Source organism: Anarhichas minor, unplaced genomic scaffold (assembly GCF_050575085.1).
Source record: "Anarhichas minor isolate MPS153535 unplaced genomic scaffold, ASM5057508v1 ptg000041l, whole genome shotgun sequence".
NCBI lineage: Eukaryota > Metazoa > Chordata > Actinopteri > Perciformes > Anarhichadidae > Anarhichas > Anarhichas minor.
Genome location: NW_027466487.1, coordinates 448,220 through 469,161, shown reverse-complemented (window position 1 = coordinate 469,161; position 20,942 = coordinate 448,220). Strand labels below are relative to the sequence as shown.

The following is a 20,942-nucleotide window of genomic DNA, read 5'->3' as shown; positions in this document are numbered from 1 at the left end:
CGTTTGGGGACTGAAAATGTCCGCTCGACAGAGGCAGCAGATATTGGGATTGTCACCGCCAAACATGTCAAAACGCTAAAAATGTAATGTCACGTAAAAACGTCTTACATATCTTTAAACTTTAACTCTTACTACTACAAAGTTCTGCTATCTAGTTTCACAACAGTCACGCTAGCCCACTGACCAATCAAACCACACGTTAATGCTGACGTACTTGTAGGCCAGCTAGCAGGCTCTGGCATGTCAAAGAATACGAGAATGGTCAGGGAGAATAGAACTCCCTGACTAGACAACGCCGTGGTAGCAACCTCTAGGTAGCCACGCCCTAAAGCATACCTTACTTTACTCTATTTTACTCTAAATGGGACCATAATTTACTAAATGAACATCATGCTGTATTGAAGAAGACTTGAAACTAGCATTTGAGACCATAAACTCATGTTTACAGTGTTGACTGAGGTAATAAATCAAAAGAGAAATAGGGTCATTTTGTCACTAGAGGAGTCACCCCCTCTGCTGGCTATTATATATAATGTCAGTTTATGACACTTCCATGGTAAACATTAGCCTGTTAGCGTTGTCATTGTGACTATGGAAGGCAATAATAAACAACATATTTTGTCCTTTTGGGTGGAGGCCATGATATATTTTGCATGTCATCCCACTTTCTATTTCTCTGCTCTTTTTTACTGTAAACGGTACAATATAACTAATATTTGGCAAATAATCATTTGCCCTAAAAATAATATAATTTAAAACTATGTTTTATTCCATTATTGACTGTTGGCTATTGCTGCTGGTTCATCCACATTTCTGCCAAAATAAAGTCGGTAAGGAATTTTGCAGCCAAAAACACAATCTTTGTTTTGCTTAAAACAAGAACAAATCCATCCGTGGTGCCCTGTGCAAGACAGTAATATGTTTGCATTAGAAATTGGGCCTAAATAATGTTTCCTCAAAAATAATAGCCGTTATTTGGACAGCTGCGTGATATTAGATCAGAGGACAGCTCTGTGTGTGTGAGTGTGTACTGTAGGTGTGTCCATGACTGTAGTTGTTACAAATGTGGGTCAGCAGCCTCCAGTAGTCCAGTGGCCCTGCAGACCATAAAGATCTAAGAGATGGCCCACAGTAACTGAGCACTGGTTTCTCTCATCAAAGCTTCAAGCAGCAAAATCCTGTTTTCTCACCACAGACAGTAAGTTGTTACAGAAGCTATCTAAATGTGTTTGAGTTTAATGTTGATTTGTGGAAAAATAACCAGATATTTTCAAATAAACTATATTGCATATGCTTTAACAATTGCACTCTGTTTTAATATTTTATTTCCTTTCTTGTACTTGCTTTCACCTAAATTAAAGTTACTTAACTAGATCAACTTTGGTATCGGTACCGATCCTCTCAATTATTGGTACATAAAGCAATCACAGCGCCAGTCCGACAGCATACACAAACAATTGGAAATCATTGAGCAATAAAGGGCAAAGGCCTCTTCTTTCCCACATGCTACAGTGCCTTTTCCAATACATACTGTATTACCTAATAGGATGTGAGCAGAGTGTTGCTTTCTTCACTCTTTGACTGAAGCTTTAAACCAGCGCTCACACAGGCAGACACACACGGTTTGAACTCAAGGGCCAGGCGTAGTTCTAGTTGAACTGGAGGCTAATCAGATTCCGTTGACATTCACCACTCTGATAGTGAACGAGACGGAAAGAGTCCTCTAGTATCCATCACATCTGCAGAGGGTAACAAACACACACCTGGAGAGCCAAGGTTTCTATAATTATAGCCAACCTTAATTTCTAACATCTCTCCATCTCTTTGTGCGTGTGTGTTGCTTTATTTACTGCTCTATTGGTTTCCAGAATTAAGTTATAGACGTCATTGTGCATTTGTTCCCTATATTTAGTTTCTAGCCTCCCAATTCAGTCAGTGTGATGCTCAGTGGCTACACAGGATGTCAAAGGTTTGTTGCCAGAAAGATGTGTCACTAGGCTGACAAATAGCCAGAGAGACGGCGTGAGGAGGCCAAAGCCGGTACCATAAATAAAAAGGAGACAAATACAGTGAACACATGCAGCCCGTTGAAGTATGTGCCGGGCAGAGTGAGGCTATCAGTTCCTTCTGAATGCTTCTTAACATTACATCACTTATTTCCATTTGAGAGCAAAAAGAGCCAGAAATGTGTCATGGCTGAAAAGCATAAAAGGCTCTAAGGAATTCAAAATTGATGTCGTAAATGTGATTCACAAAAATGATGTGAAAATGCACAGTTTGTTAAAAGTTTGTTATAAGCTGATGTGTAGTGTGAAGGGCAAAGTAAGGGGAGTGTTGTGTTAAAGAGAAAGTAGTTAAAGAGAAATATTAAAATAAACCAAAATGAAAAGTGAGACAAAGAATTAACTCTGGTAAATGTCCTCCAGAGATTCACATTTCGTCTCCATTTGTCTTGTCTTGCTTAACAGTTTGTGTATCATTGCAAGTTGTGTTTTGCATTTAGTTTTGGACATTTGCCAGATGCTGAATTATTCCTGTTGAAAGAAATATCATTATCATTCAGAAATATCATCCTCACACACGTTGGATGTGCGTTCAGAGACTCGGGAGTAGATCAGCCATTGCTCATTTGGACGTGCGTATGTGTGTGGTCTCTGTGCTAGCCAGACTTCTGTCCTTCTCCCCGATTAAGTGAGGGGGGTTCATGGCTGAGCTGAGCTAATTGTATGACAATGGTTAACAAGTGCATTTGTGTGTGGATGTGCTAATGGCATTTCGGTCATTAGTGGCAAGGACTCCTGAAGTGCAGAGGTCAATAGAATAATTAGCGTCCACTTCTTCCCTGATTTTCCCCAGCTATGGCTTCCCTTCTCTCCCTCTTCATGGTCACAAATAGAAGTTACATCACACTGTGGCTGTGATACGAGCGACGTCACTTTAGCGGGTTTTCTGCAAAAATAAGTCCACTGCGCATGTAGTTAAACCACGAATGAGCCAAATTGAAAACAATGTGTTTTTAAGGGAGCAAAAATCCCTGTGCATGCAACAGTTCATTTTTACAATGAGTTTAACTTTCACAACACATGCAAATGACTACAAAAAGGTTTTTGTTGGATAAACTGCATCAAGAAATGCAATTTGATATGTGTCGTTAGAAGTGACTCATTTAGAACCAAAATATACCTTGAATGGCTTTTCATCATTTTTTCATCATGCTGTTCTGCTCTTTATTATTTGTTTTTAGCTCTACCTCCTGCTCTATATAACACATGTATTGCTCTTTACCTCCTCTCCTCTAGACCCATTTAGCCCTCTTCCTTCATCCCATCTTTATCTCCTTTAACACTCTTTCTATCTGTCCACTTTATTTTACTGCCTGACCTTTCTTAACCTTTTTTTGTCCCCTAAGCTCTCGTTCCTATCTTGTAAATCCGGTCCTTTCTCCCCCTGATCTTTGCGCTCTTGTGATCCCAATGTTTTACTCTTTCTTTTACAAAGCACATCATATATTGAACTGTTTTTTTTTTGTTGCCCTTTTTGAAAAGAGGCGCATTCATTATTTAGAAGATTGTAGTTTAAAAAATGATTTTGTATCATTTGTGGAATATGGGCAAATCATAGCTCTGTTTTGCATACATTTCCATGATTTTTCATTGGCTCATAATAACTACTTCAGCTGCAGTAAATCCTCCTTGCACAGGACATTTTCCTGAATCCGCCACAAAGGTGCTTATAGTTACTGTACCTTCTTTTGAGTTGATGATTATATACATTTGTCAAATAAATAATTGCTTGTGCTTGACAAAGCAAACTACGAAATAGAAACAGGGGATGTGTTGGCAGACAAACTGTCCCTCCTACAGAGCTAATAATTAAGCCAATATTGTATTAAATAGCGACACGAAAAGTCTAGTTTGAGAGCCACACCCGTCTCTAAAGTTTTTACAATGTGTGCATGGAGCTAAAAAATGTCCAGACATGATAAGAGGGACTCAAATTTCGAAATAGAAAAACCTACACAGTTCAACAAGTGTGTTTGTGTGTGTGAGTGTGTCTCAGAGAGATTAGAGGAAGACAAACAGAAAGAAAAAAGCAAGGCAAGGCATGCTAAGACAGATAGAGATGGAGCGACAAGACTCTGAGGTAATGAGAGAGACAGTTTATAGGCCATGTTTTGCTTTCAGCATACATATAGAGTTTGTTCTGTCAGACTGTCTGTCTATTCAGTGAAGTGGAAAAAGAACAAGACAGCGGATTAAAGATCAGGAGGCCAAGCAGGGAAAGGTCCCCGGTGGAACGACACAAACCGCCTAAAAACAGCTGTCGGATTACACCTTAAAACCCACTGGATCACACTACTTACACAAACACACACACACACACACTCGCGCTCTCGTTCTCATAGGCCCACAGGACTCACAGATGAATATGAATGTTTGCGCCCGGCTGAGTTGCTCATAGGGCCACTGAGCAAACGACAGGTGTACCAATCTGCTGCCTGTCTCTTGATTGAATAAACAAGCCAATAAAACAAAAGAAAATCTTGTTTTTGAGCCTCTTGTGTGGCACCAGTGTTTATTGGGAGGAACAACCTGCTTTAGGTGAGCTAAAACAACTCTCTGGCTTCATGCTCAGATTGTGGTGACTTTTTTTTTACCACTGCAGCCGATACAATATGCAGTAGCCAGATCTTTGTTTTATTTATGTATTGATTCTTGCCAATGCAACAATTTTCAAGACAAAAACAACCGTGGCATCTTGCGGTTCAGCTGTTCTGGAAGTTTAATTCATATCACATGAATTTGTATAGTGGTAGTTTAAGTTGGAGTTTTGGATCATATCACATGATCTCCGTCAGCAATTGTGACGAACAAATGAACTGTAATATTCCAAACTTGTGTCATGTCATGAAGGCATGAGGTAATGTTCTTTCTTAAAGGGCAATCCTGACATATTGAGAAAATGATAGCAAGGGTTAAGATATAGTTTTTATGATGTATTCAGACAACTGCAAATTAATGAGAATAAACGCTGCACCATTTGGCCGTGACCATCACGGCCTTCTGCAATTTTTAAACCACAGGAGGCACAGTATTTGTTAAAGGCGAAATATTTGTCCAAATACCATTTTAAATTATACACTGACGTGCTGCAGAGATGTCCTGGCCTTACATCATATTCTACAGACTTAAGAAAACATATTTGTTTGGTACAGATCCCTGCAGAAATGACACCATAATCACCATAGTATGTATATTATTATATTATATATAATATAGTTAGAATAATTATGTAAACAATGTAATTCCCGCAAATAAACCGGTCAAAAAGAATCACCATTAAATATTTTTTTCCTAAATCATTCAGCCTTATTCTTTAGCACATGTGGTGGAACAGGTGTAGTAAATTATGATGTGGAAAACTGTCCATCGAGATCAGTTTTTCACTTCATTGTGTCCGTCTCTTTAAATGCTATCAACATTTTCATCTCAGTTTGGCAGAAGCACACCTACACATGAGCAGATGAGGTGAAAAGGATCAGACGTGTTCTCTGCAACACACAGGAAATTGCTTGTATTGAAACATTAGGTTCTACATGATAAACAGCCGGCAGGAGAAATAGATCATATTACTATTCATCCTGAAGTGACATATTGAGAAAACATTTTACAGGGGTGACCATAAAAGAGGCAGTTCTCCCATTGTATACCATTTTATTTCATCATTTCACTGAAGTGTATTTTAATACCGAGTGGATTAATACATCAAAGTCAAACATGTTAACTTGTGTTAATCTCTTTGGGAATAAATGTCTAATTGTTTTGCGATAAATTACCCTTATCTTGGAGGTGAAGTGCTCTTATAAAAGCAGGCTGACGCAGGAATCAAACATTTGCAAAGAGAATAAGGGAGTTGTTCTCACTAATGTGGGGACCGTCGCTGCTACTGTCCATCTATCTGCATGCCTGTCACTGTTCTCAATGTTAATCCAGACATTGAGACACAATCACAGTGGTGGGGGATATTAAACTTAACTAGAGAGCGATTGAAATGACATCACACTCTGTCTGATCCCTGGCTAAATAGAGGTCAGCAATGAATCAGGGGGCGGCTGGGAAGAACTACTGTTAATAAAAACAGAGAGAGAGAGAGTGAGGAGGTAGAGGACAGAAACACTTTCTAAGTATTGTACAGACATTACTCTCCCGGTTTTTCGATAACATTTAGCCTCTAAGTGCTTTTGTTTAAACCTCTGTGTCTTTTATTTGTGTGTTTTACTACTTCTACTACTAACTGTGACTTCTACTATTAGTCTATATCATCTCTGTCTTGTAGTTCCCGGTTCTGTTCCCCGTCTGTGTCGCTGCATGTCTGTCTTTTCTCTGCTAGAAGTTGCAGTCAGCCAACAGTGGCTTCCATTGTTGCGCTCACATTTTTTAAGACCCATTTTAACACTCCCACACAAGTTAACTCAATTGTCTAGGAGCCACGTACTTCTTTCCCACAGCACTGCAGACTGCACTGTCGGCTGAGTTGTAAAATGTGGTCGCTTACTCTCTCATGAACACCAGTTAGACCGTCTGTCTGGTCACGTCCTTGTCCAATTGTGTACTTAAATATAAATGGGTTAGGTGATGGCAGCGCCTTTTTCTAATCAATTGCTTTTATGCATATACGGTTCAGATGTAGTTCAGCCAACCTCATGGTTCACAATCAGTTAGTGTAGAGACATAGACGCAAATCTCCAAATTCAGCTTGATGACATCAAATGTTTGAGGCTACAGTACTGGACCAGCACAGGACTGGTTGGTGTTGTGCCTTCTCTGTGTAACCCATTAAAATTAACATGATTTCAGCACTATTCGTATTGATGGCGAAATTGGTTGTCTTTGCGGAGAAGGTCTGTCCTTCAGTGCCAACATGCACTAAAGTTCCTTGTGCGTGAAGTTCTCAATAAGCCTGTCTTGCAGATGATATCAAGACATGTCACAGTAGGAAAAAGTACAGGTGTAAATAATATAATTAACAATGGCTCAATTTAATTAGGCGACATCACTTTTAGGGTCCTGATACTGTGCATGCTGGCTCACTGTCACATGGTCATGGCTTACTGGGACACTTGAACAGAACAGAGCCTTTCGGACACAGTCTTATTTGCTGAGTTACAGACACGCTCATGAGAGCGCTGTTTTCTTGCTTGATTTTTTAACAATGTTTAAGTCAAGCCAGAGAAAGTTGGCTTTCAAACACTTTGTTTACTTTAATATCCATGGTGAAACCTTCTGTAACATGCCATTTTAAATACTTGGTTCCTGTCTTTCAGACTAAGATGTAATTTTGTTTGACTGAAATGCTGGCTGAGGTGTAATCTTCTCTCCAGCAGAGAGAAGAAAACTAGCCAAGCTCTACCGCTGTAGTATTATTTCTGCCACGTTAGAAATCGTCAGTGGATGGGGGAACTGAAGAGGTTGTTTAACACAATACATATACAGAAGTTGGCAAATTACTCAAAACAGATGTGTCATCCCATGACTTATATACTCTGCTATGTGCAAATAAGTTGGCAAGTGTCCCTTTTACTCTTCTTATAGCATCAAATCTGAACTTAACTGTGATGTCTACTCTCTACCATTAAAAGACCTGTTAAAAAAAATGAAGGCCCGTGAATGTGTCAGCACTTGATAGGATTTTCCATTTGATCTTCATATGAATATAAAAACATACACTCACACACACATGTATACCGTGACTGACATGTCTTGTGTGGTCCTGCCATGGCAGTTTTGTTATAGTTAGTGTCGTGTTTAAGAAAGAAATCTGTGCCAAACACAGCGTGTCTCTCATGAGTTAGCCACGGAGATGGAGAAAGTGAGACGAAGGGCAGAAATAGACCCGGACAAAGGAATGACTTGGAACCACAGAATATGATACATCTGCGCTATTTCATCAAACCCAATTTTTTCTTTTGTTTCCCTTCATTATTTTTCACACTTTTTTTCTCCCCCATCTGTGCACAGAGACACTGATCCTCCAGTAACTGCACTTTAACCCACAGCAAAGGCATTAGGCAGGAAGAGAAAAGGGGGGGGGGGGGGAGAGAGGTAGAGATGATGATGAGGTGAAGAAGAAAGGCAGATGGGCCTTAGAAGAAGCAGGGAGACCTTTGACAAGCCTGCTATTGTGTGGCACTCAGACAGAGAGCAGAGAAGATGAATTCAATAGCAGCTATAGTGCTAAGATACTGGAAGTTTTCTTCCAGACATCCTTTGTTGGTAGAGAAACACCATTGTCTCCGTTAACTATATTCTTTGAGTCTATGTGTCTGTTTTACGGACGTCTGCAGCAGGATTCCTGAATTTATTCTGACGTGATAATGGATTGTTTTTCCAAAACAATGAGGAAATTTCATTTTAAAAAATGGTCAGTTGATTACCAAATGATATTCAAATAGATTCTGCAGTTACAGGACAACGTAAACCACATGAGAACATTTCGTTGACTTCACGGTTTACTAAGTCCTGCCAAAAATACATTAAAGTTTGTAATGTTTTGCAGAGTGTTCCATCGATCTGTCCTGTCGTGTGACTGATGGAAAAAACCGTACATAATGTAATCCACACACTGAATGAAAAAAAAGTAAAACTGTGACTCAATGCGTCATATTTACTGAGATGGATTATCTACCGTTGGCAATTATGGAACTTGTTTCTCAAACTATATAAGAATGATGGCAGAAAAATAATTTTCGAAAGGAAAAATGACCGTTGTTATCCAACTAAATTGAGCGTTTACCGATGTCAGCAGAGATGATGTGAAGGATAAGGGGCAACCTTGATTATTGGTTCATATGTGAAACACCAGTGTTCTAGTTGAAGGACGTTCTCACCACTCTGCCAACAGTAGAACGGGATGACCAGCAAGCTGTAATTACGACCCTCTAATCCTCTGTTTAGTATGGCCTTCATCTCTCTTGATGGCTTTTCACATTGCACACAGTACCCCACTCTCCCTCTGACTCTGTTTTTCTTAACCATTAAGTTCCTCGTCTCTCCATAGTTTCAACAGCAGTTACTATAGATACAAACAACCCCTGAATGTCTCTCGGTTTTTATCATTGAATAGCTCCTCAGCTATTCTTTGTGTGTATCACTTTTAAAGAAGCCTTGCTGGTGCTTAGTCATGCTTCTTTCTTTCTATTCTTTAACCTTAGAGATTATTTAAAAGCCATGCTTGTTTGTTTTGTAAGAAAGGAAACTACAAAGAATCATCTTTTCACTCTTTGGCCTCACAGCCTTTTGCCCTTTTGCTGAAACTTTCAAACCAAGCAACAAATTCTCTTCTCTTCTCTTCTCAATGGAATAATTGAATAATTAAAAATGATTCTCTTGCCTAACGTAGGCTACTGTAATGGGCATAATATAATGGGCAGTAGGTTGTTTGACAGAGTGCTCCTTCCTCTTTAAAACATGTGGGACATTTTGGCAAAATAAATGCCTGTATGCACCTGAACTCTGAAGGCTATATTCATAACCTTCTTGCTTTTTTCAAAACATTACCCGAGGAGTATTAATAATAATAGCACCTCAGTCTTTTATGCTATGCATTTGCAAATCAAAGATTGTCACCAGCTATCTCTTGACCTTGCTGTCTTCTCTTCTTCCTCCTCCTGCAGTCTGTAGCAGATGGATGGTTCAAACAGTCAGACAGACACAGACAGCAGACAGAAGGCTCTGTCTGGAAAATCACTTCTTGAGACAAATTCCTGCGTGGTTTATCGTTACACAATGTGTCTTTTATGAATTTCACTCTTGAAATAGTGTTGGCCTGACATTATTGCACAAGTGGTACAGTAAATATTATATATACTTAAAAAAGGAAAAGATTGCTTGCCAACATACACAAAGCCTGAGCTCTTTTCATGTTCCATTTAATGTGTTGCTGTTCACTTCGCAGTCTTTCATGCTAGTGTGGATTGCTGACAAATACCCATGAGACTGGGGAGGAAATTCTTCCTTATGCCACTGAAAAGCTATTTCACTTGTCTTATTTTTGATTATTTTACAGTTGATAGTTGACGGTGTACAGAGAGGGGAACACAAGGGAAAGGTCTTGGGACTCACCCAGGGCATTGCAATTACCCAGTATGCACCTGAGCCACACAACTAACATCTGTTGTCGGAGCAGAGTGAGAAATTGAACCTTTCACTCTGTGTTAGATTATTTTTTTATGTTGTGTTCAGTTTGTATTGATTTTAGTGAATATTAACCAGCAGCAATTGAATCCTCTACATTTACCCATGTGGTATCTCTGTAGTCTTAATATTTTATACGTACATTTGTGAACAAAAATGCAAAGTAATAATTCTCATTTCCTAGAGTCAGCACTCTCTTTTGCACCTTTCTTCATTTAGACACAAAATTCCAACCTGATCAGCATGTTCTGGAGTATTCACTATTGCTTTTGTAAGCAGATACTGTAAGGGATTTATGTAGTAACTTGAAGTGGGTGTATATTCATTTTTATGATATCACACAGGGCAGGATGACAAGATAAGCAGTTATGGAATTATGATAAATGAACTAATGAATGTGTGCGTGTGTGTGTGTGTGTGTGTGTGTGTGTGTGTGCGCGCGTGTGTGTGCGCCTGCCTCCACAACATCCTCACTATTACTTTCAGGTGGAAGGTTTCACGTGTAGATCTCCCTTTAAAACCGTCTTTCAAATGAAAAATGACTTAATATTCAACAATGCGTTTGGAGATTAATTCCAAGAAGAGGAGGTTAGAGGAGATTAGTGGGGAAAAAAACCCCAAAGAGTTCAAAGGAGGCTCTCAAGATGGCGGTTGGCGTTTGTATATGTGTCTGTATGCAAGGAAATGGTTTGTCAATATTTTACATGGTTTTTGATTTTCTGAGTTTTGTTTCTGGCAATTTAGTTTACAGTTTGTGTTTTTATCAATAAAGACAACCAAAAACCTGCATACTTGACGTGTGCATTTATTGTGTTTTCTGAGTTTTGTCTGAGAAATCTGCACAACTAAAGTAAAAATATTATGTTTTCACTGAAGTTATCTTTTCAATTACCCAAGAATTAGTCCTTTATTCTGTTTGTTTGTCCCTAGCTGTGCGTGGTCACTTTAAAATGAATGTCTTGTCTCCTTCTTGTAGTTGATCAGTTTGTTTGCCACACTGAGGCCATTGCAGACATCGTGATCCTCGTGGACGGCTCCTGGAGTATTGGTCGGCTCAACTTCCGGCTGGTCCGCACGTTCTTGGAAAATCTGGTCGATGCCTTTGATGTTGGCATCGATAAGACAAGGATAGGTGGGTCCCTACCCCCCAATATGGTCTACTGTTGTTTGTGTCAATGTTTCTATTGATGTATTTGGTTATCACCTCATATTTGTACATTTTTCTTGAATCTGTTTGCACATCAGCTTTGTTGGGTGTCTTACTTCAACTGACAGATTGTAATATAAGTTATAAATTCTCTCTGTGTGTGTGTGTGTGTGTGTGTGTGTGTGTGTGATTGTAGGTCTGGCTCAGTACAGTGGTGATCCCAGGATAGAGTGGCATCTAAATGCTTTCTCCACAAAAGATGCCGTCATCGACGCTGTTAAGAACCTGCCATACAAAGGAGGAAATACTCTCACAGGTGCTGGCTTTGACTGATACTGCCAGTTTGTTTTGCTGTTAATACTGATAGTTTGTTAAGAAGCTTCAAGCCAGTGTTTTTCTTTTTGTCTTTCTTATTTTATCTTTGCTCTTAACACATACTTATTCTTTGTTCTCATCTTGCTCCCACTGCACCCCTCCTTTTCCCTATGCTAAATGGCTTTCTTCCCTTTTGTCTGACTTTCTCCTTCCTTCCATCCACCCTGATCCCTCTCCCACTGTCTTCCTCCTCCATCCCTCTGGTCTCTTTCTCCCTCTGTCTCTTTCCAGGCCTTGCATTGACCTATATCTTGGAGAACTGCTTCAAGCCGGAGTCTGGCTCACGGGTGGGTATACCTAAGATCGGGATCCTCATCACAGACGGGAAGTCCCAGGACGATGTCATACCTCCTGCAGAGAGTCTGCGAAATGCTGGGGTTGAGCTGTTTGCTATTGGTGAGGGAGGACACAAACGCATACCTGCTAAAGACGATATCAAGTCTTATCAAGAATAACATCTGTGCACCAATGAGTTAAAATGAGTTCCTTCCTGTCTCTTTAAATCCTGTCAATGATGTTTAAAGTAACAGAAAAAAGGGGGAAAGGGGATTTATATCTTATAAGCATGCCAGGCAACAGCAATATTGGCAAAACAGTATACTGCCCCTTGCGCCAGGAGGGTCAAGGGTGAAAAGAAAACGAAAACGCACATAGGTGGGAGACAGCTAGAATATCGGTCAGTATGCAGGATTAGACAGAGTTTGCACTGTGTAAAGATACAACATAGCAGCATAGCGCATGAGCTATACAGTCAAGCGATGTGAAAAACCTTCCACACCCTCAGTAAATTGTTTTGTTACTTCCGTTGCAAAAAGGAATCTGCTCTATCTTAGCAATAGAAAGCATTTCATTGAGCTACTTCCTGAGACACGGGGACGATGGAAACTTCCGGTTTAGTAATGTTCACTTTTTAGCTGCAACCATGCCTGCCTTGAGAGCCTGCTTTTGATGGGAGGGAAGGGAGCTTGTCCTGTCAGAGCAACCAAATATTGCCAAATTACAGTCTGGCTGAGTGTTTCGTAGTTTGGATAACCAATTAAATATGTCACCCCAAAAATGACCCAGTACTGGACGGTGCCAGAGTGTGATAGTGATCATTCGGCAGTACCACATCTATGACTCATGGGAGGAATTGATTCAAATATCTTACTAAGTTTAGTTTTAGAGTAATGCAGCCTGTGTAAAACATTACATTTAATAAATCTATATGTAGAATTAATAGATCAGATCTGTATACTGGACAGGCCCTCTTCCCACAGTTCATCTGACACTGGATTGCCCAATTACTTGGCCCAGGCATCCCTGAGAGGACTGGCATTTACCGCTACCATAAAAGCAGTGATGAAGCAGGAGATCAAATATTTAGAATTTGGCTGAGATGTAAATCATAAAAATTGGGGCTCTTTGGTTTGATTGAGAAATCTGGGTTACACTCCCGTATGAAATGCCTGACGTGTGACAGTCACACTGCTAATACTGGTGCTGTCTCTAAATTTAGTGAGAACAATTATATGTTTCCTTTCCCAGGTGTTAAGAATGCTGATGAGAATGAGCTGCTATCCATTGCATCAGAGCCGGACAACACACACGTCTACAACGTGGCCGACTTCAACATCATGAGTTCCATTATAGAGGGTTTGACCAAGACTGTGTGTGAACAAGTGGAGCAGCAAGACAAGGATATCAAACTAAGTAAGAAGTGATTTGTGTGACGCTTTGTTGGACCACGTCGGAAATCGAAAGTGTTCATAGTTGTTGCACACTGGAAGGCGGAGTTAAAAGACAGCTGTCATAGAGAGGGCGTAGATGGAATATTGTTTAAGTAGTGGGGGGGAAATGCCGCACACTTTCAGAATGTCTCTCCTGATTGTTCACACGAAAAAGTGGCAGAACTAGTTGCGGCAGTTTCAGAAGTTCAGTGCAGATAGAATAATAAAAGTAAGCCCAAGCAAGCTAGAGATAGCACTTACGCCTCTTCTGATTATAAGAGGCAAATTAAGGTAAGGTAGGTTTTTAAGCCTAATGGTAGCTGTAGCTGTAGAGAGGGTTTTATTTTGAGGTGAGAATGAAGTTGTGGATATTTAGATGGAGCTTCACTGGCCAGAGATTATGGCACGTATTGCAAAGTTTGTCCTTTGGGGAAGATGGTGTCTTATAACTCATGAAGTCATTTATTCACAGCCAAATACAAATTATGTCCTTCTACAAAAAGTTTCCTCTTTCTCACTCTTTCCTCCCAATATGTTTTCATTTCTATGGAAATAGAGATGCAGGATAGAAAAACAAGAAGAAGAATGTCTTTAAAGTGACACCATGAATCCAGTCTAGCGTGTTTTTATTATATTTTACTATATAATTTACTCAGATCTTCAATACATGGGAGTAATTTTACGTATTCTGATGCAATCAGTTTGTTTTTTTATTCTTCTGTTTTCACCTTTTATTTCTTTAGTACATATACCGGAGAAGACGGGAGCGCCGCTTGAGCTAGCGACATCAGCAGTCACGGCCCGCAGCTTTACGGTTTCATGGACCCACGCCCCCGGAAATGTGGAGAAATACAGAGTGCTTTATTATTCTGCTAGCGGAGGAGAACCACTGGAGGTAAGTACTGTTTTTTGTTAAGTAAGAACACAAGCACAGTTACTGTACTGAACGTGTAAATTCAAGTTTAAATTTATTTAGGTAAACAAACACTAAAATGTATCTCTACATGAAATTAAGAAAAAGGTCCGACTGAGGTCAAGAGACTCAAGGATCACAGAAAGCGGGGGTTTGACAAGGGTATGCTCTTTTTTCCATCATATTTACTACACCAGTGGGAGTTGCTGTATCTTCAGAGTGCTTCAGACAAGTAGATTGAGCTCAGTTTTTCCCTGAGATGCTGGTGGTATCATTCATCTATACCTCTCGCGCTTATCCCTCCATTCACAAATCCCCTGAAGACCAGTGCAGGTGAAGAAGGATCACTAGAAATTATACTCTGGTGGAGAGAGGCACCTGCTTGATTTTTCCAGAACATTTGACCACAGAAACCATTAAATCTTTTGCTCAGCTGGGTTTACGGGGACCAGATGTTCAGGAGCCATGTGTAAGGAGACCTTTCCAGCTGGATCAGCCCAGACCTAATCTGTATCACAACTGTAATACATATGGATCAAAATGAGAAAATATTCTTTTGCTTTAGGCGTTTGTGCTTTATCCCATTCAATAAATCAATTGTGTTTCCCCTCCTTTACCATTCTCTTTCAATCTGTCTTTCCTACCCGGCCTTCCTCTCTCTTTCCCCCTATTTGTCATTTCCTCAATTTATTGCCCCACTTTCCATTTTTCCTGCCATTCTTTGTCTCCCCCCCCCAACCCTCCCTCCTCCTTCTTCCATCTATTTCCGTGCCCCATCTCTCTTTTCTGTCCCTTACACCCATCTTTCATGTCCCCCTCCCTCCCCCTACTCGCGCTCCTGGATCCCAGGCGGTAGTGGACGGTAGTGAGACTTCAGTGGTGTTACAGCATCTCCACTCTCTCACTGAGTACCAGCTGGCTGTGTTTGCTGTGTACGCAAACGAGGCAAGTGAAGCTCTCAGAGGATCAGAAACAACCCGTAAGTTTATTTTTACACATAAACACATATGCAGAAATGTACTTACAAACCTCACACCAATGCTTCAGTCAACATTCGAGCTTAAAAGCTTCACAGCCATTGAATCCAGACATTTTGAAAATTATCCCCTCTTGATACAAGTTTTTGACGAAGACGAACTGAAAAGACTTGGTTTATTAGTATGATTCCTCCTTGATTGAACTGTGCTGTCTGTGTGTTGTTGTGTGTATGTAGTGGCCCTTCCCACAGTGACGACCCTCCACCTATTAGATGTGACTCACAGCACCATGAAAGCGAGATGGGACAGTGTGGATGGAGTTTCTGGCTACATGCTGCTGTATGCACCGCTTACAGATGATGGAGACTTAGACGAGAAGGAGGTAGTGAAAGACAGGAACAGACAGAAAAAGCTTGTTCGATTCAGTTTTAAACAGCAACTTGGCAGCTGAGAGTCTTAAGTGCTGTAATGTGTGCATTTGTGTTTTCTTCCCCAGGTCAAGGTGTCGGATGCAGTGACAGAGCTGGAGCTGGATGGATTGACCCCTCGCACTGAATACACCGTCACTGTTTATGCCATGTATGGGGAGGAGTCTAGCGACCCTATTACAAACCAGAAATCTACATGTGAGTAATGCACATAACTGAGGGCCATCTTTCTGAACCTTTATCCTAACCTTGACCTAAATTTAATTCTAATCTTAACTGTAAAAAGAAATCTTCGGCCGCAAACAGCCCTTTGCAGAGGTAGGGATCGGACACATCCCAAGTCTCTTATTTGTCATTTCGAGGAGCGAGGAGGGATCTTTGAGGAGACATGAGTGAGGATACACGAGAGCACCCTTTACGGAAGTCTTTTAACGGCTGACAAGCCCCCTCATTGTTTATCAGTTATTTGATTGGACGCTGCAGCTGATCGGACTGATCTGATATTTCTCAATATCACTGACATTTCCTACCGGAGTGAAGCCAGATCACAATGTATTTATTAGTATTAGCACAGCGGTCATGTGAACAGACACAAACTCCATCAAAAGTCTCTACAGCTGTTAAAATCGACTGACAGCGGATCCAGCTGTGATCGGCGGCCGCCGTCATCAGAAATCGACGTTGCTTCACGAAACGCTGCAGAGGAAAGAACGTCTCATACTTCTAGAAACATATTTCCTCGTTTCCTCTCTCCTCGCATGGTTTCCTTGCCTTTCTCCATGCATCCCTGGTGGGAGGGACGAAGACGCAAAGAGAAGACACAAGTGAGGGACATGTGGATGCAATTAAGAGACTTGAGATGCACCCAATGTCTTCTCTCTCAAAGTCTAAAATTCAATCAAATCAAACACTTGCTAACTCTCCCTCTTTCTATCTCAGTACCTCTGAGTCCCCCCGGCAACCTCCAGTTCTCTGACATCACTCACAACTCCGCCCACATCAGCTGGGACCCCGTGCCCAGTGAAGTTAAAGGTTACCGCATCATGTGGGTCAAGACAGATGGACTAGTCACGGAGGAGGTGCGTGCGTGTGACTTCATGATTTTATGTTTTTAAGACGTCTTTTTATGGTATGATTATATTTGACAACATTTGTATCTGTGAGCATCTGTCTCTTAATGAGAAAAAGTGAAAAAAGAGGAAGGAAGGATAGAACAAAGAGGAGAGTAATTATAGGGATTGTTCTTCGTATGAAAAGGTCAGACTAAAATCAGTTTTGAGCACTGATATAAATCATCCTGGAAAATTACACAGGAGTGATGTTTGTGTTTGTGCAAGCGTGCATGAACGTAAATTGGATAAACTCCTAAGACTTGCATGTACGGTAGAAAATTGGTGTTACTGTTAACAGAAAGAACTTTTAGTGGATTTGTGGCCTTTTATCCGACTATTAAAACTATTCTATTTTTGTATAAGCATAATGTGTTTTTTGTGTGGATACGTCATGTGTCTCTCCGTGTCGTGCAGGTGGAGGTGGGTCCAGATAACTCGTATGACCTCAGTGAGTTGACGTCTCTGATGGAGTACTCAGTGGCCATCTTTGCCCTGTACAATGAGGGCCAATCTGAGGCACTCACAGACGGATTCACTACCAGTAAGAACACAATAGAAGATACTGTAGTTTGTTAGTTAGTTCTCAAGTAGATTTGTTCATTTGTTTTTCATTGTAGTCCAATTTGGCTTTCGACATTTCCCTATCCCCATCTCTGCTGAGGACAATTTTGTCTCAATTTCCTGAAAATAGTTGTACTAATACCATTAGGAGGCAAACCATCTCTTAGTGCCAAACAGTGTTGATTTGTTTTAACCCTACTGGTCCTTCTGCTATTTTGGCGGTGTGCCCATCTCATTTACACCTCGGCATAATAGCCCAGTTGCATTAAAAGGTCATTTTGCTCTCCCTTACTACTCCGTCACACTAACTGATATTGATTTGTAGGAATATCCCTTTAAGCAACAAGCAGTTGGGCTCCAGTGCTGAGTCAGCTGAAAGAATTTTATTTCTGGCAAGCAACTATTAAACTACTCACTCTAAGGGCCCATGCAGATTTTTATTTATCTTCTGGCAAACTTTGTTCAATGGACCAGGTTTCAAGAAAGGGAGCTTCATGAACAGACACACAACGTGATATCACTTTTGAGGTTTTTGAGTGGAGGTGTGGGAATTGATGGGAATCCTGCATGGTAGAGTTCACACCGAAAGTGTTGTTGTAAGTTCAGATAATTGCTGAACAAACAGTTTAAAAATGTGGAATTAATTAGCCCCTGCAGTTAGGAAAGCAGCAGTTATATCCTGGTCAGGGAGTGCACCATGTTCCAAACTGAAGCAAGCTCATGGTTATATGGCTTTTAGCACACTATTTGTTGCATAGTAGTGCATATATGGTATTTTAACTGTCACATGTTTTTTGTCATGTTCCAGTGACTCACAGCTTGATTCTTACTCTGGCTTGGTCCAACCACAGTCAATGTTTAGTTCTGGAGGTATTTGTGCAATCAAATATGCAATGACAACGAAAGCTAGTTTGTAGTAACATTTAAAACCATCATGATAAGTGTGGTTGCAGCAGCAACATTTCCATGAACGTTGCATCAAGCAGTGCAGTTGCAGTGCCAACTAAGCTTCCTTTAGTCAGTTATTTTCTATGCCTAGTACTGCAGGGCATGTGCTGCTTAGGGGGAGGTATCATGATAAAAAACTAGTGCAGAACACTCTGAAATATCCCCAAAACTTATGGGAAACCATAACTTTATTAGAAATGGTATGCAAATGACAATTTGAAAACAAGAAAAAAAGAAGAAGAAAATGCTAAAAAGTAAAAGCTTTCGCTACCTCTTAGCTCCAGTTCCTGGTCCTTTGCATCTACGCTCCAATAATGTCGGCACAGACAGCTTCCAGGTCAGCTGGGATCACTCGGCCAATGACATCATCCTCTACAGACTCTCCTGGGCACCGTTCACAGGTGGCGACACAAAGGAGGTCAGTACCAATGAAATGTGAAGGGGTTTGTTTTAGAAACAGTTTTCTTCAAGATGTGTCGTCACCCACAAGAAGTGAAATGTGACAGGAAAGGTCATCCTCACAGATCATGTGGACAACACTATATATCGGCATGAATCTTTAAGTCTGAGTCCTTGGCACAGCTGTGAGCTAGCGGCAAATGTGTATTTTCACATCCTCGAGCTGACAGATATTACACCAATTTATGATTCGATTTTTCATTTAGCCACTGGTCTATATGTTATCTCTATTTGCAGAGGAAGAAGTGGCTGCACTCTATATGCTTAGATAATGGGGGAGCCGGTTCTCTATATACCTACATATAAGCTTAACTACACTACTGGTAGCTGGTAAAGCCCCTGGCATGGCTGAGTATACATAAAGGCTGAATAAATCTAGAAATTAATGGTTTGGGTGTTTTATTTCCATGATCTGGGTTTTAGAGACAGCTGGGCGGTTGCGATAGAGCCCTTAGGTCTCTTAGAGTGTGTGCGTATTTGTGTGTGCATGTTGTGCGTCTGTGTATCTGTGTGTTTAGCTGAGAGTCATCAGAGCTGAAAATAACACTCTGGGGAGTTGGAGTGGGCTGGTAATTCTACCAGCACAGAGATACATGCAGCTTTTCTCTGTTTCTCACCCACATACTCTATATACACACACACACACACACACACACACACACACACACACACACACACACACACACTTACATCCTCCGCCGACCACTTTGTATCGTTATATCTGAAAGGAGATAAAACATAATAGAGTTGATCAGACACACAAACGGAGTGAAAGATGAACCGGATTAAAACATCGTGATAATCTAGATCTCCATGAGAAGAGTAAATTGTATCATTGTTGATCATGCCATTTCCTTTGGATGCATTTGTCTTTTAGCATCCTGAAACCTTTTTTGAGAGTAGATTTGGGGTATTTTTATACTGTTTGTTAATCAATAAAATGTTTGTTTGATACCCCTCTTTAATCGGGCAAATGCCACAGAGGGCATTGCTGTAAAATAAGGATATATATCTCATTCAATGCAAGGAAATGTAAAAAGAAAAGCAAGAGAATGAATCACTGAAGATGGACTTCCTCCTGGGATGGCACAAATGGCCGGTCCCACTGCTAAAATTTGCATTTAATTGTGCCTCAAAGGGCTCTGTAAAGAGAGAAATTCCCTCACATAATATGGTTATTAAGTCATTAACAGTAAATTTGAATGTTGCTCTCCGTGGAGGCAAGCTGTACTTTTGATGACCTCTTTGTGTTTACCTTTGGGTCTGACTCATTTCTGTGTTGGTCAAATTGTAGTGGTCATTTAGACTCCTGCAGAAGTAGTTGATCCAACTGGCTACGCTGTTATATTCAGGGGCAACCACACATTTCTGAATTACTCATATTGTGTTGATCATCTTTTTAAGTTCTACAATGGCCTTATTCAAATGTTGTTCTTGTTTAACATAACAAAGAGTATAGTAAATACATTCAAATGAGGAGTAAATTTCAAGTATTGCATTTCTACAATACATAACTTATTTAATACAGTATTACAACTAAACCCACATACAAGTAAAACCGAAAATATGAACCACCATTTCCTGCTGTTTTGCTCTCCTGAAATTACGAGCAACGAGGCGATTTGTTGTTTTATGTTTTCAGCAGCTTTCTCTACTAAAAGTCGGTGACGACCTTGGTTTTGAAAGTCTGGTGTTTTACTTAGAGTATAAATAATCTTGTCAGACTGTTGGTCAATGCCCAAAATGTTCTCCCATCTTGAGGGTAACTTAGGAAATTCTTCCCATTTATTTTCTTCTAGCAAATATAGGTACAACAAGTGCAAGTACACAACACAAGGTGACCTAAGTGTTAACAGCACACTGTGAAACACAAAAAGGAAGCACTGATTGGGTTTAGCTTGTTTGTTGAATACTTTCTCCTAATACCCAGTCAAGTTCTGGACTGTTGGTACTACAGAGATCTGTACTCAAAAAGTGTGACATGGCGATTAAAAGTGTCTTATATAATGTGTGGACCAAACATGAATGGTTGAAATTAGATTATAAAACAGCAGGAGCTCAAAACATCTTTGAGAAGTTGTTTTGGGGGATTTGTTTGGAAGTCAAATGTAATACGAGAT

At 40.4% G+C, this 20,942-nt stretch overlaps 1 protein-coding gene across 1 annotated transcript in view; it reads left to right on the top strand.

Moving 5' to 3' along the window:
* col14a1a (collagen, type XIV, alpha 1a) overlaps nucleotides 1-20,942 on the top strand; it is a 113,600-nt gene that overhangs the window by 23,449 nt on the left and 69,209 nt on the right. The window contains exons 5-15 of the mRNA XM_076109531.1: nucleotides 11,170-11,325; nucleotides 11,537-11,656; nucleotides 11,947-12,111; nucleotides 13,243-13,407; nucleotides 14,168-14,319; nucleotides 15,187-15,316; nucleotides 15,551-15,696; nucleotides 15,811-15,940; nucleotides 16,682-16,821; nucleotides 17,269-17,395; nucleotides 18,642-18,781. Of these exons, the coding sequence (XP_075965646.1) occupies nucleotides 11,170-11,325; nucleotides 11,537-11,656; nucleotides 11,947-12,111; nucleotides 13,243-13,407; nucleotides 14,168-14,319; nucleotides 15,187-15,316; nucleotides 15,551-15,696; nucleotides 15,811-15,940; nucleotides 16,682-16,821; nucleotides 17,269-17,395; nucleotides 18,642-18,781 (1,571 nt within the window). The remainder of the gene's footprint in view (nucleotides 1-11,169; nucleotides 11,326-11,536; nucleotides 11,657-11,946; nucleotides 12,112-13,242; nucleotides 13,408-14,167; nucleotides 14,320-15,186; nucleotides 15,317-15,550; nucleotides 15,697-15,810; nucleotides 15,941-16,681; nucleotides 16,822-17,268; nucleotides 17,396-18,641; nucleotides 18,782-20,942) is intronic.